The 14,733-nt window shown below is 39.9% G+C and overlaps 1 protein-coding gene across 1 annotated transcript in view; it reads left to right on the plus strand.

Moving 5' to 3' along the window:
* Positions 1-14,733, plus strand: part of nonC (serine/threonine-protein kinase Smg1) — a 58,702-nt gene that overhangs the window by 28,118 nt on the left and 15,851 nt on the right. Inside the window, exons 4-6 of the mRNA XM_067783266.1 lie at positions 6,801-7,141; positions 7,205-7,994; positions 10,563-11,135. Of these exons, the coding sequence (XP_067639367.1) occupies positions 6,801-7,141; positions 7,205-7,994; positions 10,563-11,135 (1,704 nt within the window). The remainder of the gene's footprint in view (positions 1-6,800; positions 7,142-7,204; positions 7,995-10,562; positions 11,136-14,733) is intronic.

Consider the following 14,733-nt stretch of genomic DNA (forward strand, 5'->3'; position numbering starts at 1 on the left):
ACGGTCAACCATGGCTCGTTACTGCAAGACCTGGAAGGGTCTACCCTTCCCCCATGTCTTAAAAGGTGGACCGCAAATTATCTGGGTGGTCGGCAGGCATCGGTGCAATTTAGAAACGAAACATCAAAACAAGGAGAATTAAACAAGGGGTGCCACAGGGCGGTGTCCTATCCGCACTTTTGTTTAATTTCTACATATCTAAGCTACCTTCACCACCGAAGGAGTCACAATCGTTTCCTACGCCGATGAGTGCACAATAATGGCCACACGCCCAGGCCCAAAGATCGATGAGCTATGCAATAAAATAAACGGCTACCTCCATGATCTCTCCAGTTTTTTCGCCTCGCGAAACCTGGCATTATCACCGACTAAATCTTCCGCGACCTTATTTACAACATGGACGTCCCAAATGTCGACCATTTTGAACATCCACGTCGATGGCACTACGCTACCGACTGTCCTACACCCCAAAATCTTGGGTGTGACGTTTGATCAGGATCTACATTTTGGTGAGCACGCAGCTGCAATTGTTCCGAGAATTCAGAGCCGTAACAAAATCCTCAAATCCCTCGCTGGCAGTACCTGGGGAAAAGATAAAGAAACGCTAATGACTACATACAAAGCAATTAGCCAGCCGATTACGTGCTACGCGTCACCCATATGGTCGCCAAGCCTAAAAATTACCCACTGGAAGAAGCTACAGGCCTGCCAAAATACTGCTCTCAGAATTGCCACGGGCTGTCTTCTTATGTCCCCAGATCACCATCTGCATAATGAGGCGAGAATACTCCCCACCAGGGAGAGAAATGAGATGTTGACCAAACAGTTCCTGTTGAATACCCAGAAACCTGAGCATCCCAACAGACATCTGATTGATGAACCAGCACCGCCTAGGGGCTTAAGGAGTCATCTCCGTAAGCATTTTGAGGAAATACGGCACCTGAGAACCCAGCCGTATGAAGCGAAGGAACACAAGCAGGTCCTTGGTGAACTCCATAAACAGGCGTCGGACCTTTATGCCGGGAATTGCCCGGTGAATTCAGTACTTAAAGAAAAGTATCCAAAACTCGCGGAAGAGGAACGCATACTCCCCAGGGAAACGCGTGTCACTCATACAAAATGTATGCCCCGCTTGCAATGTGTCCCCACATGACACCAACCATCTCTTTAATTGTAATGTGGAACCAACGCCTCTAACACCCCTTTCCTTATGGTCCACCCCTGTTGAAACGGAAAGTTTCCTTGGACTCCCGTTAGAGGATATTGATGACAATTTGTGATCGGTCGCGGCTGTTAGGTGGGGCGAAGCATTGCTACAACAACAACAACACGACAATGACAATAAGGGTGATTAACTTTGATTGGATAACGGTTAGTTGTACTGGTATAAAGGAATCGAGATAGATATAGACTTCCATATATCAAAATTATCAGTATCGAAAAAAAATTTGATTGAGCCATGTCCGTTCGTCCGTCCGTCCGTTAACACGATAACTTGAGTAAATATGGAGATATCTTCAGCAAATTTGGTACACTAGCTTATCTTGACCCAGAATAGATTGGTATTGAAAATGAGCGCAATCGGATGATAACCACGTCCACTTTTTATATATATAAAATTTTGGAAAACACAAAAAGCCTGATAATTTAGTACATAATACACCTAGAATGTTGAAATTTGACATGTGGACTGATATTGAGACTCTTGATAAAAATTTTTAAAAATTGGCGTGGCACCGCCCACTTGTGATAAAATCAATTTTACAAATATTATTAATCATAAATCAAAAACCTTTAAACCTATCGTAACAGAATTCGGCAGAGAGGTTGCCTTTACTATAGGGAATGCTTTGAAGAAAAATTAACGAAATCGGTTAAGGACCACGCCCACTTTTATATAAAAGATTTTTAAAAGGGTCGTGGACGAGCTTTATATAAATGGTATTTCATTTCTCAAGTGAATTTATAACAATAAATAGGAAAAGTTTCAAATTTAAAAAAATGGGCGTGGCACCACCCCTTTTACGACTAAGCAATTTTCTGTGTTTCGGGAGCCATAACTAGAAGAAAAACAAGTAAGGAAGGCTAAGTTCGGGTGTAACCGAACATTACATACTCAGTTGAGAGCTATGGAGACAAAATAAGGAAAATCACCATGTAGGAAAATGAACCTAGGGTAACCCTGGAATGTGGTTGTATGACATGTGTATCAAATGGAAGGTATTAAAGAGTATTTTAAGAGAGAGTAGGCCATAGTTCTATGGATGGACGCCATTAGGGATATCGCCATAAAGGTGGACCAGGGCTGACTCTAGAATTTGTTTGTACGATATGGGTATCAAATGAAAGGTGGTTATGAGTATTTTAAGAGGGAGTGGGCCTTAGGTTTATCGGTGGACGCCTTTTCGAGATATCGCCATTAAGGTGGACCAGGGGTGACTCTAGAATGTGTTTGTACGATATGGGTATCAAATGAAAGGTGGTTATGAGTATTTTAAAAGGGAATGGGCTTTAGTTTTATAGGTGAACGCCTTTTTGAGAAATCACCATAAAGGTGGACCAAGGGTGACTCTAGAATGTTTGTACGATATGGGTATCAAACGAAAGGTGTTACTGAGCATTTTAAGAGGGAGTGGGCATGAGGTCTATAGGTGGACGCCTTTTCGAGATATCGTCATTAGGTTGGGCCAGGGGTGACTCTAGAATGTGTTTGTACGATATGGGTATCAAACGAAAGGTGTTACTGAGCATTTTAAGAGGGAGTGGGCATTACTATAGGTGGACGCCTTTTCGAGATATCGCCATTAGGGTGGGCCAGGGGTGACTCTAGAATGTTTGTACGATATGGGTATCAAACGAAAGGTGTTACTGAGCATTTTAAGAGGGAGTGGGCATTAGGTCTATAGGTGGACGCCTTTTCGAGATATCGCCATTAGGGTAGGCCAGGGTGACTCTAGAATGTGTTTGTACGATATGGGTATCAAATGAAAGGTGGTTATGAGTATTTTAAAAGGGAATGGGCTTTAGTTTTATAGGTGAACGCCTTTTCGAGAAATCGCCATAAAGGTGGACCAAGGGTGACTCTAGAATGTTTGTACGATATGGGTATCAAACGAAAGGTGTTACTGAGCATTTTAAGAGGGAGTGGGCATGAGGTCTATAGGTGGACGCCTTTTCGAGATATCGTCATTAGGTTGGGCCTGGGGTGACTCTAGAATGTGTTTGTACGATATGGGTATCAAACGAAAGGTGTTACTGAGCATTTTAAGAGGGAGTGGGCATTACTATAGGTGGACGCCTTTTCGAGATATCGCCATTAGGGTGGGCCAGGGGTGACTCTAGAATGTTTGTACGATATGGGTATCAAATGAAAGGTGGTTATGAGTATTTTAAGAGGGAGTGGGCCTTAGGTTTATCGGTGGACGCCTTTTCGAGATATCGCCATTAAGGTGGACCAGGGGTGACTCTAGAATGTGTTTGTACGATATGGGTATCAAATGAAAGGTGGTTATGAGTATTTTAAAAGGGAATGGGCTTTAGTTTTATAGGTGAACGCCTTTTCGAGAAATCGCCATAAAGGTGGACCAAGGGTGACTCTAGAATGTTTGTACGATATGGGTATCAAACGAAAGGTGTTACTGAGCATTTTAAGAGGGAGTGGGCATGAGGTCTATAGGTGGACGCCTTTTCGAGATATCGTCATTAGGTTGGGCCAGGGGTGACTCTAGAATGTGTTTGTACGATATGGGTATCAAACGAAAGGTGTTACTGAGCATTTTAAGAGGGAGTGGGCATTACTATAGGTGGACGCCTTTTCGAGATATCGCCATTAGGGTGGGCCAGGGGTGACTCTAGAATGTTTGTACGATATGGGTATCAAACGAAAGGTGTTACTGAGCATTTTAAGAGGGAGTGGGCATTAGGTCTATAGGTTGACGCCTTTTCGAGATATCGCCATTAGGGTAGGCCAGGGTGACTCTAGAATGTGTTTGTACGATATGGGTATCAAATGAAAGGTGGTAATGAGTATTTTAAAAGGGAGTAATCCTTAGTTCTATAGGTGGACGCCTTTTCGAGATATCGCCATAAAGGTGGACCAAGGGTGACTCTAGAATGTTTGTACGATATGGGTATCAAACGAAAGGTGTTACTGAGCATTTTAAGAGGGAGTGGGCATTAGGTCTATAGGTGGACGCCTTTTCGAGATATCGCCATTAGGGTGGGCCAGGGGTGACTCTAGAATGTTTGTACGATATGGGTATCAAACGAAAGTTGTTACTGAGCATTTTAAGAGGGAGTGGGCATTAGGTCTATAGGTGGACGCCTTTTCGAGATATCGCCATTAGGGTGGGCCAGGGGTGACTCTAGAATGTTTGTACGATATGGGTATCAAACGAAAGGTGTTACTGAGCATTTTAAGAGGGAGTGGACATTAGGTCTATAGGTGGACGCCTTTTCGAGATATCGCCATTAGGGTGGGCCAGGGGTGACTCTAGAATGTTTGTACGATATGGGTATCAAACGAAAGGTGTTACTGAGCATTTTAAGAGGGAGTGGGCATTAGGTCTATAGGTGGACGCCTTTTCGAGATATCGCCATTAGGGTGGGCCAGGGGTGACTCTAGAATGTGTTTGTACGATATGGATATCAAATTAAAGGTATTAATGAGGGTTTTAAAAGCGAGTGGCCCTTAGATGTATATGTGAAGGCGTTCTCGCGATATCGACCAAAATGTGGACCAGGTGATCCAGAAAATCATCTGTCGGGTACTGCTAATTTATTTATATATGCAATACCACTAACAGTATTCCTGCCAAGATTACAAGGGCTGTTGATTTCGCCTTGTAGAACTTTTTCATTTTCTTCTACTTAATATGGTAGGTGTCACACCCATTTTACAAAGTTTTTTCCAAAGTTATATTTTGCGTCAATAAACCAATCCAGTTACAATGTTTCATCCGTTTTTTCGTATTTGGTATAGAATTATGGCATTTTTTTCATTTTTCGTAATTTTCGATATCGATAAAGTGGGCGTGGTTATGGTCGGATTTCGGCCATTTTTTATACCAAGATAAAGTGAGTTCAGATAAGTATGTGGGCTAAGTTTAGTAAAGATATATCGGTTTTTGCTCAAGTTATTGTGTTAACGGCCGAGCGGAAGGACAGACGGTGGACTGTGTATAAAAACTGGGCGTGGCTTCCACCGATTTCGCCCATTTTCACAGAGAACAGTTACCGTCATAGAATCTATGGCCCTACCAAATTTGAGAAGGATTGGTAAATTTTTGTTCGACTTATGGCATTAAAAGTATTCTAGACAAACTAGATGAAAATGGGCGCAGCCATGCCCATTTTGAAATTTTCTTTTATTTTTGTATTTTGTTGCATCATATCATTACTGGAGTTGAATTTAAAAAAAAAATTTTTTAAAAAGTGGGCGTGTTCTTCATCCAATTTTGCTAATTTTTATTTAGCACATATATAGTAATAGTAGTAACGTTCCTGCCAAATTTCATCATGATATCTTCAACGACTGCCAAATTACAGCTTGCAAAACTTTTAAATTACCTTCTTGTAAAAGTGGGCGGTGCCATGCCCATTGTCCAAAATCTTACTAATTTTCTATTCTGCGTCATAACGTCAACCCATCTACCAAGTTTCATCGCTTTAACCGCCTTTGGCAATGAGTTATCGCATTTTTTCGGTTTTTCGAAATTTTCGATATCGAAAAGTGGGCGTGGTTATAGTCCGATATCGTTCATTTTAAATAGCGATCTGAGATGAGTGCCCAGGAATCTACATACCAAATTTCATCAAGATACCTCAAAATTTACTCAAGTTATCGTGTTAACGGACAGACGGACGGACGGACATGGCTGAATCAAATTTTTTTTCGATACTGATGATTTTGATATATGGAAGTCTATATCTATCTCGATTCCTTTATACCTGTACAACCAACCGTTATCCAATCAAAGTTAATATACTCTGTGAGCTCTGCTCAACTGAGTATAATAACAGATCGTAATAAAATTGGGTACACAAATTTTCCCCATAGCAGGAAATATTTCTAGTAAAAATGGACGGGATCGGTTAAAGACCACGGCTTCTTAGATATAAAACAAGTTTAAAAGGGTCGTAGACTAGAATAATAAGCTATAACTTAGCAAAAAATAGTTTTGAATCAATGATATTTCACTTATCAAGTTTTATTGTGACAAATTGACAATGTAATCATTTTGTCTAGCTTTGAGATGGCGGCGGCAGCCGTGGTTATTTCCTAATTTTGAATAGGGATGGGAGATGTATGCCTATGAAGCCCCATACCAAACTTCAATATAATATCTCAAAATTAACTCAATTGCAATTAAAAAGATGGCTGTGTCATGTGGGCAAACGTTACAAGGAGGACATACATTGGGTGTGTAGGTGTTGTATCTGGATAAGTAAGAATTTTTAACTGCTAATTTCTTCATAGTGCTTACGAAGCTGACTTCTTAAGCTCCTTGGAGGCGGGGCCACTTCAATCAGATGTCTGTTGGGATGTCCTGGTTTCCGGGTATTCAGTAGAAACTATTTGCTCAGCATTTCATTTCTCTCCTTCGCTCCTTATCGAACGTCACACCCAGTATTTTTGGATGCAAGACACTCGTACCCTACTCAGTTCGTGTACTTGATCATAATCATTAAATAAATTCGACCTCATCGATTAATTTGATTGGTATTCGAAGCAATGTAGCGCATATCTAATACTTTCTTATCATTCTATGTACTAAAAATGTACTTTTTCTTTTTTTCAGGGTACGTTCCGTTTGGGTTGTGAACATGTATTGAAAATATTACGGAAAGAGCGTGAAACCTTACTCACCCTACTGGAAGCATTCGTTTACGATCCACTTGTTGATTGGACTGTAAGCGATGATGGTACAACAACAGTGGCACGCGCGACTTCAGCACACGCAGCAGCGTTAAGTTTAATAGCTTTGGATGCGACAGTCACTGGTATACAAAAAGGAGGCAACAACGGTAAATTGAATGGACCCATTGAAGATGCAACACAACGCAAACAAATCTGGGAATGTACGAGACAATCTTTGGAAGTGCGAATGAATGAACTCAAACCATGTTGGACGCAATTCAGGTAAATAAAAGATTATAAAATCCATATGATAAAACATACTATAATAGCGAAACAATATTTCAGAGACGATGTACAAATACGGCTAACAGAGATCGAAAATGCGTTAGATCGTCTCATCACAATTCAGTCAGAGATTCGTCAAGACGAACAAGAGCGTGATCGCCTGACAAAACAAACCGCAATGATACGCGAATTGGAAGCGCTTGGCACAGCAATGGGCAGTCACACTTTGAATACAATTTCCGAACGTTACAACGCATGCAAGCGTGATGAGGAAGCTTTCACAGTCATTAAGGACAATGTACAAAAATATCAAAGCGATACGTATGCTTTACTCCAAACCTACTTCGAGCAACTTCTTTCACCTAATTTTACAAATGAGTTAACGACATTGCAATTGCGTGATCAACAACAAAATATACTACCTAATGAATTTGAATTGATACGCTCACTACTAGAACAATGTGGCCAGGAGCGTTTATATGCGCAATGTGATTTTACGCGTAAAGAAATGGATAATACTTTGATGCAACAAAGTCGTTGTGCTTTGGAATGCGTTGAATTATTGCAGCAATATGTGGGCGTCATTCAATTTTATCCACGTTCACGTTTATTACAAAATCATTTGTTAAAATATGAGCAAAGCTATCGAGAGTTGTTAAATGGAGAGCGCAATGTTAGCGAGCTTAATCAAGACTTTGAAGATTTTATCAATAGCGAGCAATCAAATGGAAGTAAAAAATTAAGAAAACAGGCAGTGCTGTATGCAGCTGCACTAGAAAAAATATGGATAGAAAGGAATTTAGAATTGGTAACGGCTATTAAGGATTTGAATGATCACAACAATCAAGCGGTGAGTAATGAGGCTTGACTTTCGTTTTTGTCAATGCAGAATCGATGTTTGTTGTTGGTATTAGATAATTTTTAAATAGATTGTAGTTTTCATCGAAGGCTGAGGTAGCACTCTGTTAATCCAGGGTCAAGAAGGCACCTATTTCCTAAGTGAATAAACGTTACTTTGTTGGTGATATTTGGTTCAGACGTTTACACACACACCGTGGCGGATAATTGTATCTAGTTGTAATATTGGAGGTGGACCGTAACCAACCGCTGCTTAATAGAAGTGTAACAGGCGGAGGATGGATGGACAGCGACCGGCTGCCGTTGGAATCGTTGGACAGGCGGCGGAACGGGTATACGGTGTATCGGTGAACGGACACCTTACAGTTGCTGGTGAAATCGATGATCGTGTTTCGGCGAACGGTGTATCGGTTGCCTTGTCGATCAGTAAAGTGAAGTTATGTTGGTTGGACAGGCGGTTGGGGCGGCGATTACGAATCGGTGGATCGAATCCCAAGCAACCGGTTGTTGGTGGAATTTATACCCGCCGATTTTAGGAGTGTTGCTGGTTTTACACACTTTTGCTGGATATGAATACATTTTCCAGTTCGTCGGCGGCCGCCGTGGTGTGGTGGTAGCGTGATCCGCCTATCACACCCAAGGTCCTGGGTTCAAGGCCCGGGCAAACAATATCAAACATTTTCTTATTATCCAATTCGTCTTATCTTGCTCAATTGTTCTTGAAATATATGTATGTATGTTTGGAATTTACCAATATAATATTGATAGTGTGAGTTGAAAGGCGATGTTATTGTAGTTCAAACCGCAAAAACTTAACTCGCCAAGGTTTAGTGGTGTGCTGACGGTTATACATCGTGTACGCTCCCTTCCTGGTACTAGCTCAACTGCTTCGGAAATGATTTTTGATCCCCCGTTGATCCCTCTGTGGATTTTATTCGCTTTCCCTCAACCCGCTATGGATGTAAATGAGTCACCGAGTAGCAGTTTTTTTTGTCGATTGTCCTCTGATAAAAGCTGTTATTGAAATTAGGTCACCACCAATAATGGAGCTGTGGACATTTTGTCCGATATAAATTCAAATTATTTAGTCAATATGCCCAAATATACTCTCAAATCCTCGGTTCGACTAATGGACCCTTAGATTGCAAATGCATGCCTTAATAAGGTCCCACAGATCATGATTGGCTCAATTTCGATATGGCTAGTAGTTTTAGACCTATGAACATAAAGGTTTTATCATTTTCGATGAATATAGAATGTCTTGGGTCACTCGTGGTTTAGCCCTGTCCACCGAATCTCGATCAGAGAGGAAGCAAGTTTTCTTCACAGGAATATAGACAGCTCAAATTGAAGTTTCCATAGTCTAATAAGGCTTCGGTAGGTATTTGGCGCTGTTCTGTATGCCCTAGAGGCTATTGTTCTTTTTGAGACGGGTTGATGCTGTGAAGGCGAAATTTTAATCCGGGTCCATCGTATACTTATTATGAATGGTTATGGGACTTATAATTTCGACTAAGTCCTTGTATAGAAAGAGACAGCATACAGCACTTATGAAGAACACAAGCTTGGTCAAGCGAGTGCCCTAACCGCTACAACAACAACAAACTTGGTCAGGACTCGTTTTCTTACTCAATCTGCTGGAGAGACTTAGTTGGATTGTAATCAAAGGTGTGGTTACCACAAACTTCAAAAGTTGCACAGTCTTTTTCTTAGCTGGCTTCTAGTCCTGCGTTTGGTCACAACTGACTATTTGCAATAATAAGAAAAAAATCGCCGCAAAGATCGAGATATTCTCAAAAATCAATCGTATTTGTGGTCCGATTTGGCTCATATTTGGAACACATAATACATACAAGAATAGAAAGCGACCTATGAAAAAAAATCGCCGCTAGGTGGCGTAAGGATTTAGATATTCACCACAATCGTATTTGTGGTCCGATTTGGCTCATATTTGGAACACATAATACATACATACATACAAGAATAGAAAGCGACCTATAAAAAAAATCGCCACTACGTTGCGAAAGGATTTAGTTATTCACCACAATCGTATTTGTGGTCCGATTTGGCTCATATTTGGAACAAATATTATATACAGTCCGGGAGAAGTGACATCAAAATATTTTGGAGTTGGAGGAGAGACAAACATACGTGGCGTAGAGTAAAGTCTTTGGAAGGATTATGTATTCAGGACTTAGATTGTAACAAATTGTCAGGAAAGAGTCCTTGTAATAATGAGTCACTAAATGAACTAAATAGAATGAGAAATAATAGGCAATTAAATAAAGACTAAAAACTTTAAAATAATAAAAAAAAATTTAAAGTTAAACGGTTTTAGTGAAAACAATACTTACGTGAAGTAATAATAATACTAAAAGCTAGAAAATAATTAGGTAAGTCCTAGGTACTAGTCATCACACCGTTTAACTTAAAAATTTTTTTTTAATTATTTTATTTTAAATCTTAATTGCAGTTAATTAATTGCTTTGTCAAAAATGTGCCTTCTTTCTATCCATTTGATTTCATAATTATTTTTTCTAACTTCTCATATGATTTACAGAATAATCCGTTTGATGCCGCTGCAACCGCTATACAAACATTCATCACATTAAATTCAGATATAAACAAACCAGCTCTGCAATTGTGCATGCTCGAAACGCTGTCAAAAGCCAATGACGCATTTTTGCTCTACGAAGAGGATGCCTTGAAGACAAAAGACTTCTATTTGCTTAACCAGCAAATTAATTTCCTTGAAATGCAACAACAAATGTGTGGAGCGGCATTTCCTGATTTGAATCAACAATATTATGTTGATGTACTTACACTCTACGAAGCATTACAGTCCCTGTACAAGTTGAGAAATGCTTTTGAACTGTCTGTGCCAGAGCGTATTGTATGTCTCTTTATGAAGGATGATGCTGGCAAAACTCAAGCAGCTTTGAAAGAGATTTGTGCTTATGAGCCAGGTGATAACGAGTCGCTGTTGCTGAATGATCAGAGCGTGGAAGTGACGTTGCTAATAAATGAAATCTACGCATTGTTTGACGATTTCGAAAGTCGCATCAAATTGCTGACACCAACTGTGAACTCAATACTAGAAACTATGTCGGATTCGAAAGTTAAGCAGTTTTTGGTAAGTGAATATATAAGTTTCCTTTAGTGAGCTTTGAAATTACCACCAGCTGGTTAGAATATACCCGCGGCAGATATGCCTGTCGTAAGAGGCGACTACAATACCCACATTATTCAAGGGGTTGTGTATCGCAACACTTTAAAGGGGTTGCCAGCGCAATATATAGCTTATCCAACGCAATTGTCAACCTCACCTAGCCGTGGCGAATCCTGTTTCTTTAGCAGCCGGGGCTCTGTTGACCCCAAGTTCCACATGAAACAAGGGGTTGGGTGGTGGGATGGCCTCGAAGGTTCAATATGGTCATATTAAATCGTTCCCGAGATGGTCGGGATTGTACCTTATTGGTGCTTGTTACCGGAACATACCGGGTCTATATCCGGCAAAGGACCATCAGCATCGATAACACCTCCCAACAGTTTCGGGGAGTGTATTTATCGCTAGAAAAACAACAACAACAAGGTTGCGAAATTTGGAAAAATACGCGGATCTGCGCTTCATTTAATTATTGTCTAAAATAACAATTTTTGTTGTTATATCGGCCTACTGATTTTAAGATCGCGGGTTCGAATCGAGCTCAAGGCGTAACAATAATTTTTTATCATTATTATTGTTTTGATAAATTTTTTCTTAATTGAAAAAATTTTTAAATTAGAATAGAAGAAAGAAAAAATTTAGACAACTGCCAAAGCTCGTTGTATAGATCCATTTCGGGAACTGCTAAATTCCTTCATCGGCAACGTTTAGGCGCCGCTGCTATAACCATTCAGCCATCACAGCGGTTTTTTGTTTGTCTTCATTAATCCTACTTCTATTCTGGTTCGTGCCAATTGATATTCACAACACTGCGACATCTGTTGCAGAATGGATGTGAAAATTGGACTTGTTTGATGGCAATGTGTCATATTTTATTGACACTTTTTCCCCGTGCTCTGGGATGTATTAACAATTTTTGTTGTTATATCGGATCGATGAAGGAATTTAGCAGTTCCCGAAATGGATCTATACAACGAGCTTTGCAGTTGTCTAAATTTTTTCTTTCTTCTATTCTAATTTAAAAATTTTTTCAATTAAGAAAAAATTTATCATAACAATAATAATGATAAAAAATTATTGTTAGGCCTTGAGCTCGATTCGAACCCGCGATTGTCTAAAATATTTCAAAAAGTTATTCGAAAAGTAATTAAGGTAAAATTAGTCGAGCAAATTGGAAAAGCTCATATGGGTGCCAAAACGGATTATAACCACGCCATCTTATTCGATATCGAGAATTTTGAATACCATTTATTTGCGAAGCAATGGTCAGGAATCTTATTCCGCAACATAATTGGAATTTAATGGCGTATTTTTTCTGAAAAAAAAAAAAATGTTGTCCAATATATCCCATTGAAAAAGAAAAGGGTCTCATTACTTAATACAGCCATTTTGCATTGCGCCAGTTGACCTAGTTCGAAAGTAAGAAGTAAAAAATGCAACACGAGGGTAACATTTTTTCCAGAAGAGAAAACTCCATAAGATTCATTGGTTATATGTGTAATTTTTTCTCGGTATTGGTGGTAAATAGTTTTCGAATCGTAAACCTGGAAACCAATGACGATATCGAAGAAGACAGGACATTTTGTAATGCTCAACCCGACACTCGTTCGACGAAAAGAAACACAAACACAATCGAAATACATGTTATTTTGACGGCACCTCCGTATTGCATTTCGGTACCGTTTCGGAGGAATTTTCAGACTATTTTGGTGTAGTCACTTCTGGGTTGTTTTTTGGACTATTTTGGGATGCTTTTAGAGATTAGTTTAGCGGCTACAGCGGGAATGTTTCGGAATAATTTTTCGATATCCCTGCGGTTATCTTAAAATTGAACGGTTCCAAAAAAGTAACTATTTTGCGACAAAAAGGTATTTGATGCCGAAAAGTAACCGAACTCAAAAAGGAGTATTTTGTGCCAAAAACTTCACGGTTGTAAAAAAAGTATTCGGGGTCAAAAAATATTATGGTGGCAAAAAGACACCAGCCCGTACAAACTATTTGGTGCCGAAAAGATAGCCTATTCCAAAAAAAATCAGTTCCTAAAATCGAGTCGGTGCTAAAAGAAAGTAATCGATCCCAAAAAATATTCTGCGCAAAAAATTTACCAGGTTCGAAGAAATTATTTGGTAGCAAAAAGATACCTGCTTCCAAATAAATAACCAGCAGCTTATTGCAGGAATATAAAATGTTCTAAAAACAATACCGGTTAAAAAAAACTAACCGGCGCCAAAAAAGCGACTGTCACAAAAAACGTAACCAGTTTAAAAACACTTCCAAAAAAGCAACCGGTTTCAAAAAATCAACCGGGTCCCAAAAGTAACCGGCTTAGAAAATAAACTACAGGTTTCGAAAAATAGATTCCCAAAATGTAACTTTAAACGTTTCAAAAAGCGGTCTTTTTTGAACCGATCTTTTTAGGAGCGATTTACTATTTTAGAAGAGGTAATTTTTGAGAAGCGTTTTTTTAAAATCGACCTTTGTTTTCAAAAGTGTAATGTACGGTTTCACTCATAATACATAATTTTCTTGTTAATATTGTAACGAGATTTGGGAAATCCCGCTTATTTGAAACCTTCTGCTAACGTTCGAATCGCTAAACTGTTGAATAAAACACTCCAATATTCAGTATTGCAAACTGGCCTTTATCAGATGACTTTGGGAGTAGTACTTCACAATTATACTTCACAACAAATCAAAACTAATTAGTTATTACTCAGCTTGCGCTGCTTTCATACTCCCTGTAGCCTTGTCCGCATATTTCTCCAAAAACGTTTCACTAGAACTCTTGTATCTCCTGCTTGGTAAACAGCTATATACATGTATATCTGTAGTCCACGGCTCTCCCATAGCCATATGCGTGTGTATGTGTGAGTAACTACTTCGACTGTTGTTGTTGTTGTAGCAATGCTCGCCCCACCTAATAGTCGCGACCGATCACAAATTGTCATCAATATCCTCTAACGGGAGTCCAAGGAAACTTGCCGTTTCAACAGGGGTGGACCATAAGGAAAGGGGTGTTAGAGGCGTTGGTTCCACATTACAATTGAAGAGATGGTTGGTGTCATCTGGGGACACATTGCAAGCGGGGCATACATTTTGTATGTCGGGGTTGATTCTGGATAGGTAAGAGTTTAACCTGTTACAGTATCCAGAACGAAGTTGAGCAAGAGTGACACGCGTTTCCCTGGGGAGTATGCGTTCCTCTTCCGCAAGTTTTGGATAATTTTCGTTAAGTACTGGATTCACCGGGCAATTCCCGGCATAAAGGTCCGACGGCTGTTTATGGAGTTCACCAAGGACCTGCTTGTGTTTTTTCACTTCATACGGCTCAGGTGCCGTATTTCCTCAAAATGCTTACGGAGATGACTCCTTAAGCCCCTAGGCGGTGCTGGTTCATCAATCAGATGTCTGTTGGGATGCCCAGGTTTCTGGGTATTCAACAGGAACTGTTTGGTCAGCATCTCATTTCTCTCCCTGATGGGGAGTATTCTCGCCTCATTATGCAGATGGTGTTCTGGGGACATAAGAAGACAGCCCGTGGCGATTCTGAGAGCAGTATTTTGGC

Source organism: Eurosta solidaginis, chromosome 4, assembly GCF_040869045.1.
Source record: "Eurosta solidaginis isolate ZX-2024a chromosome 4, ASM4086904v1, whole genome shotgun sequence".
Classification (NCBI taxonomy): Eukaryota; Metazoa; Arthropoda; class Insecta; order Diptera; family Tephritidae; genus Eurosta; species Eurosta solidaginis.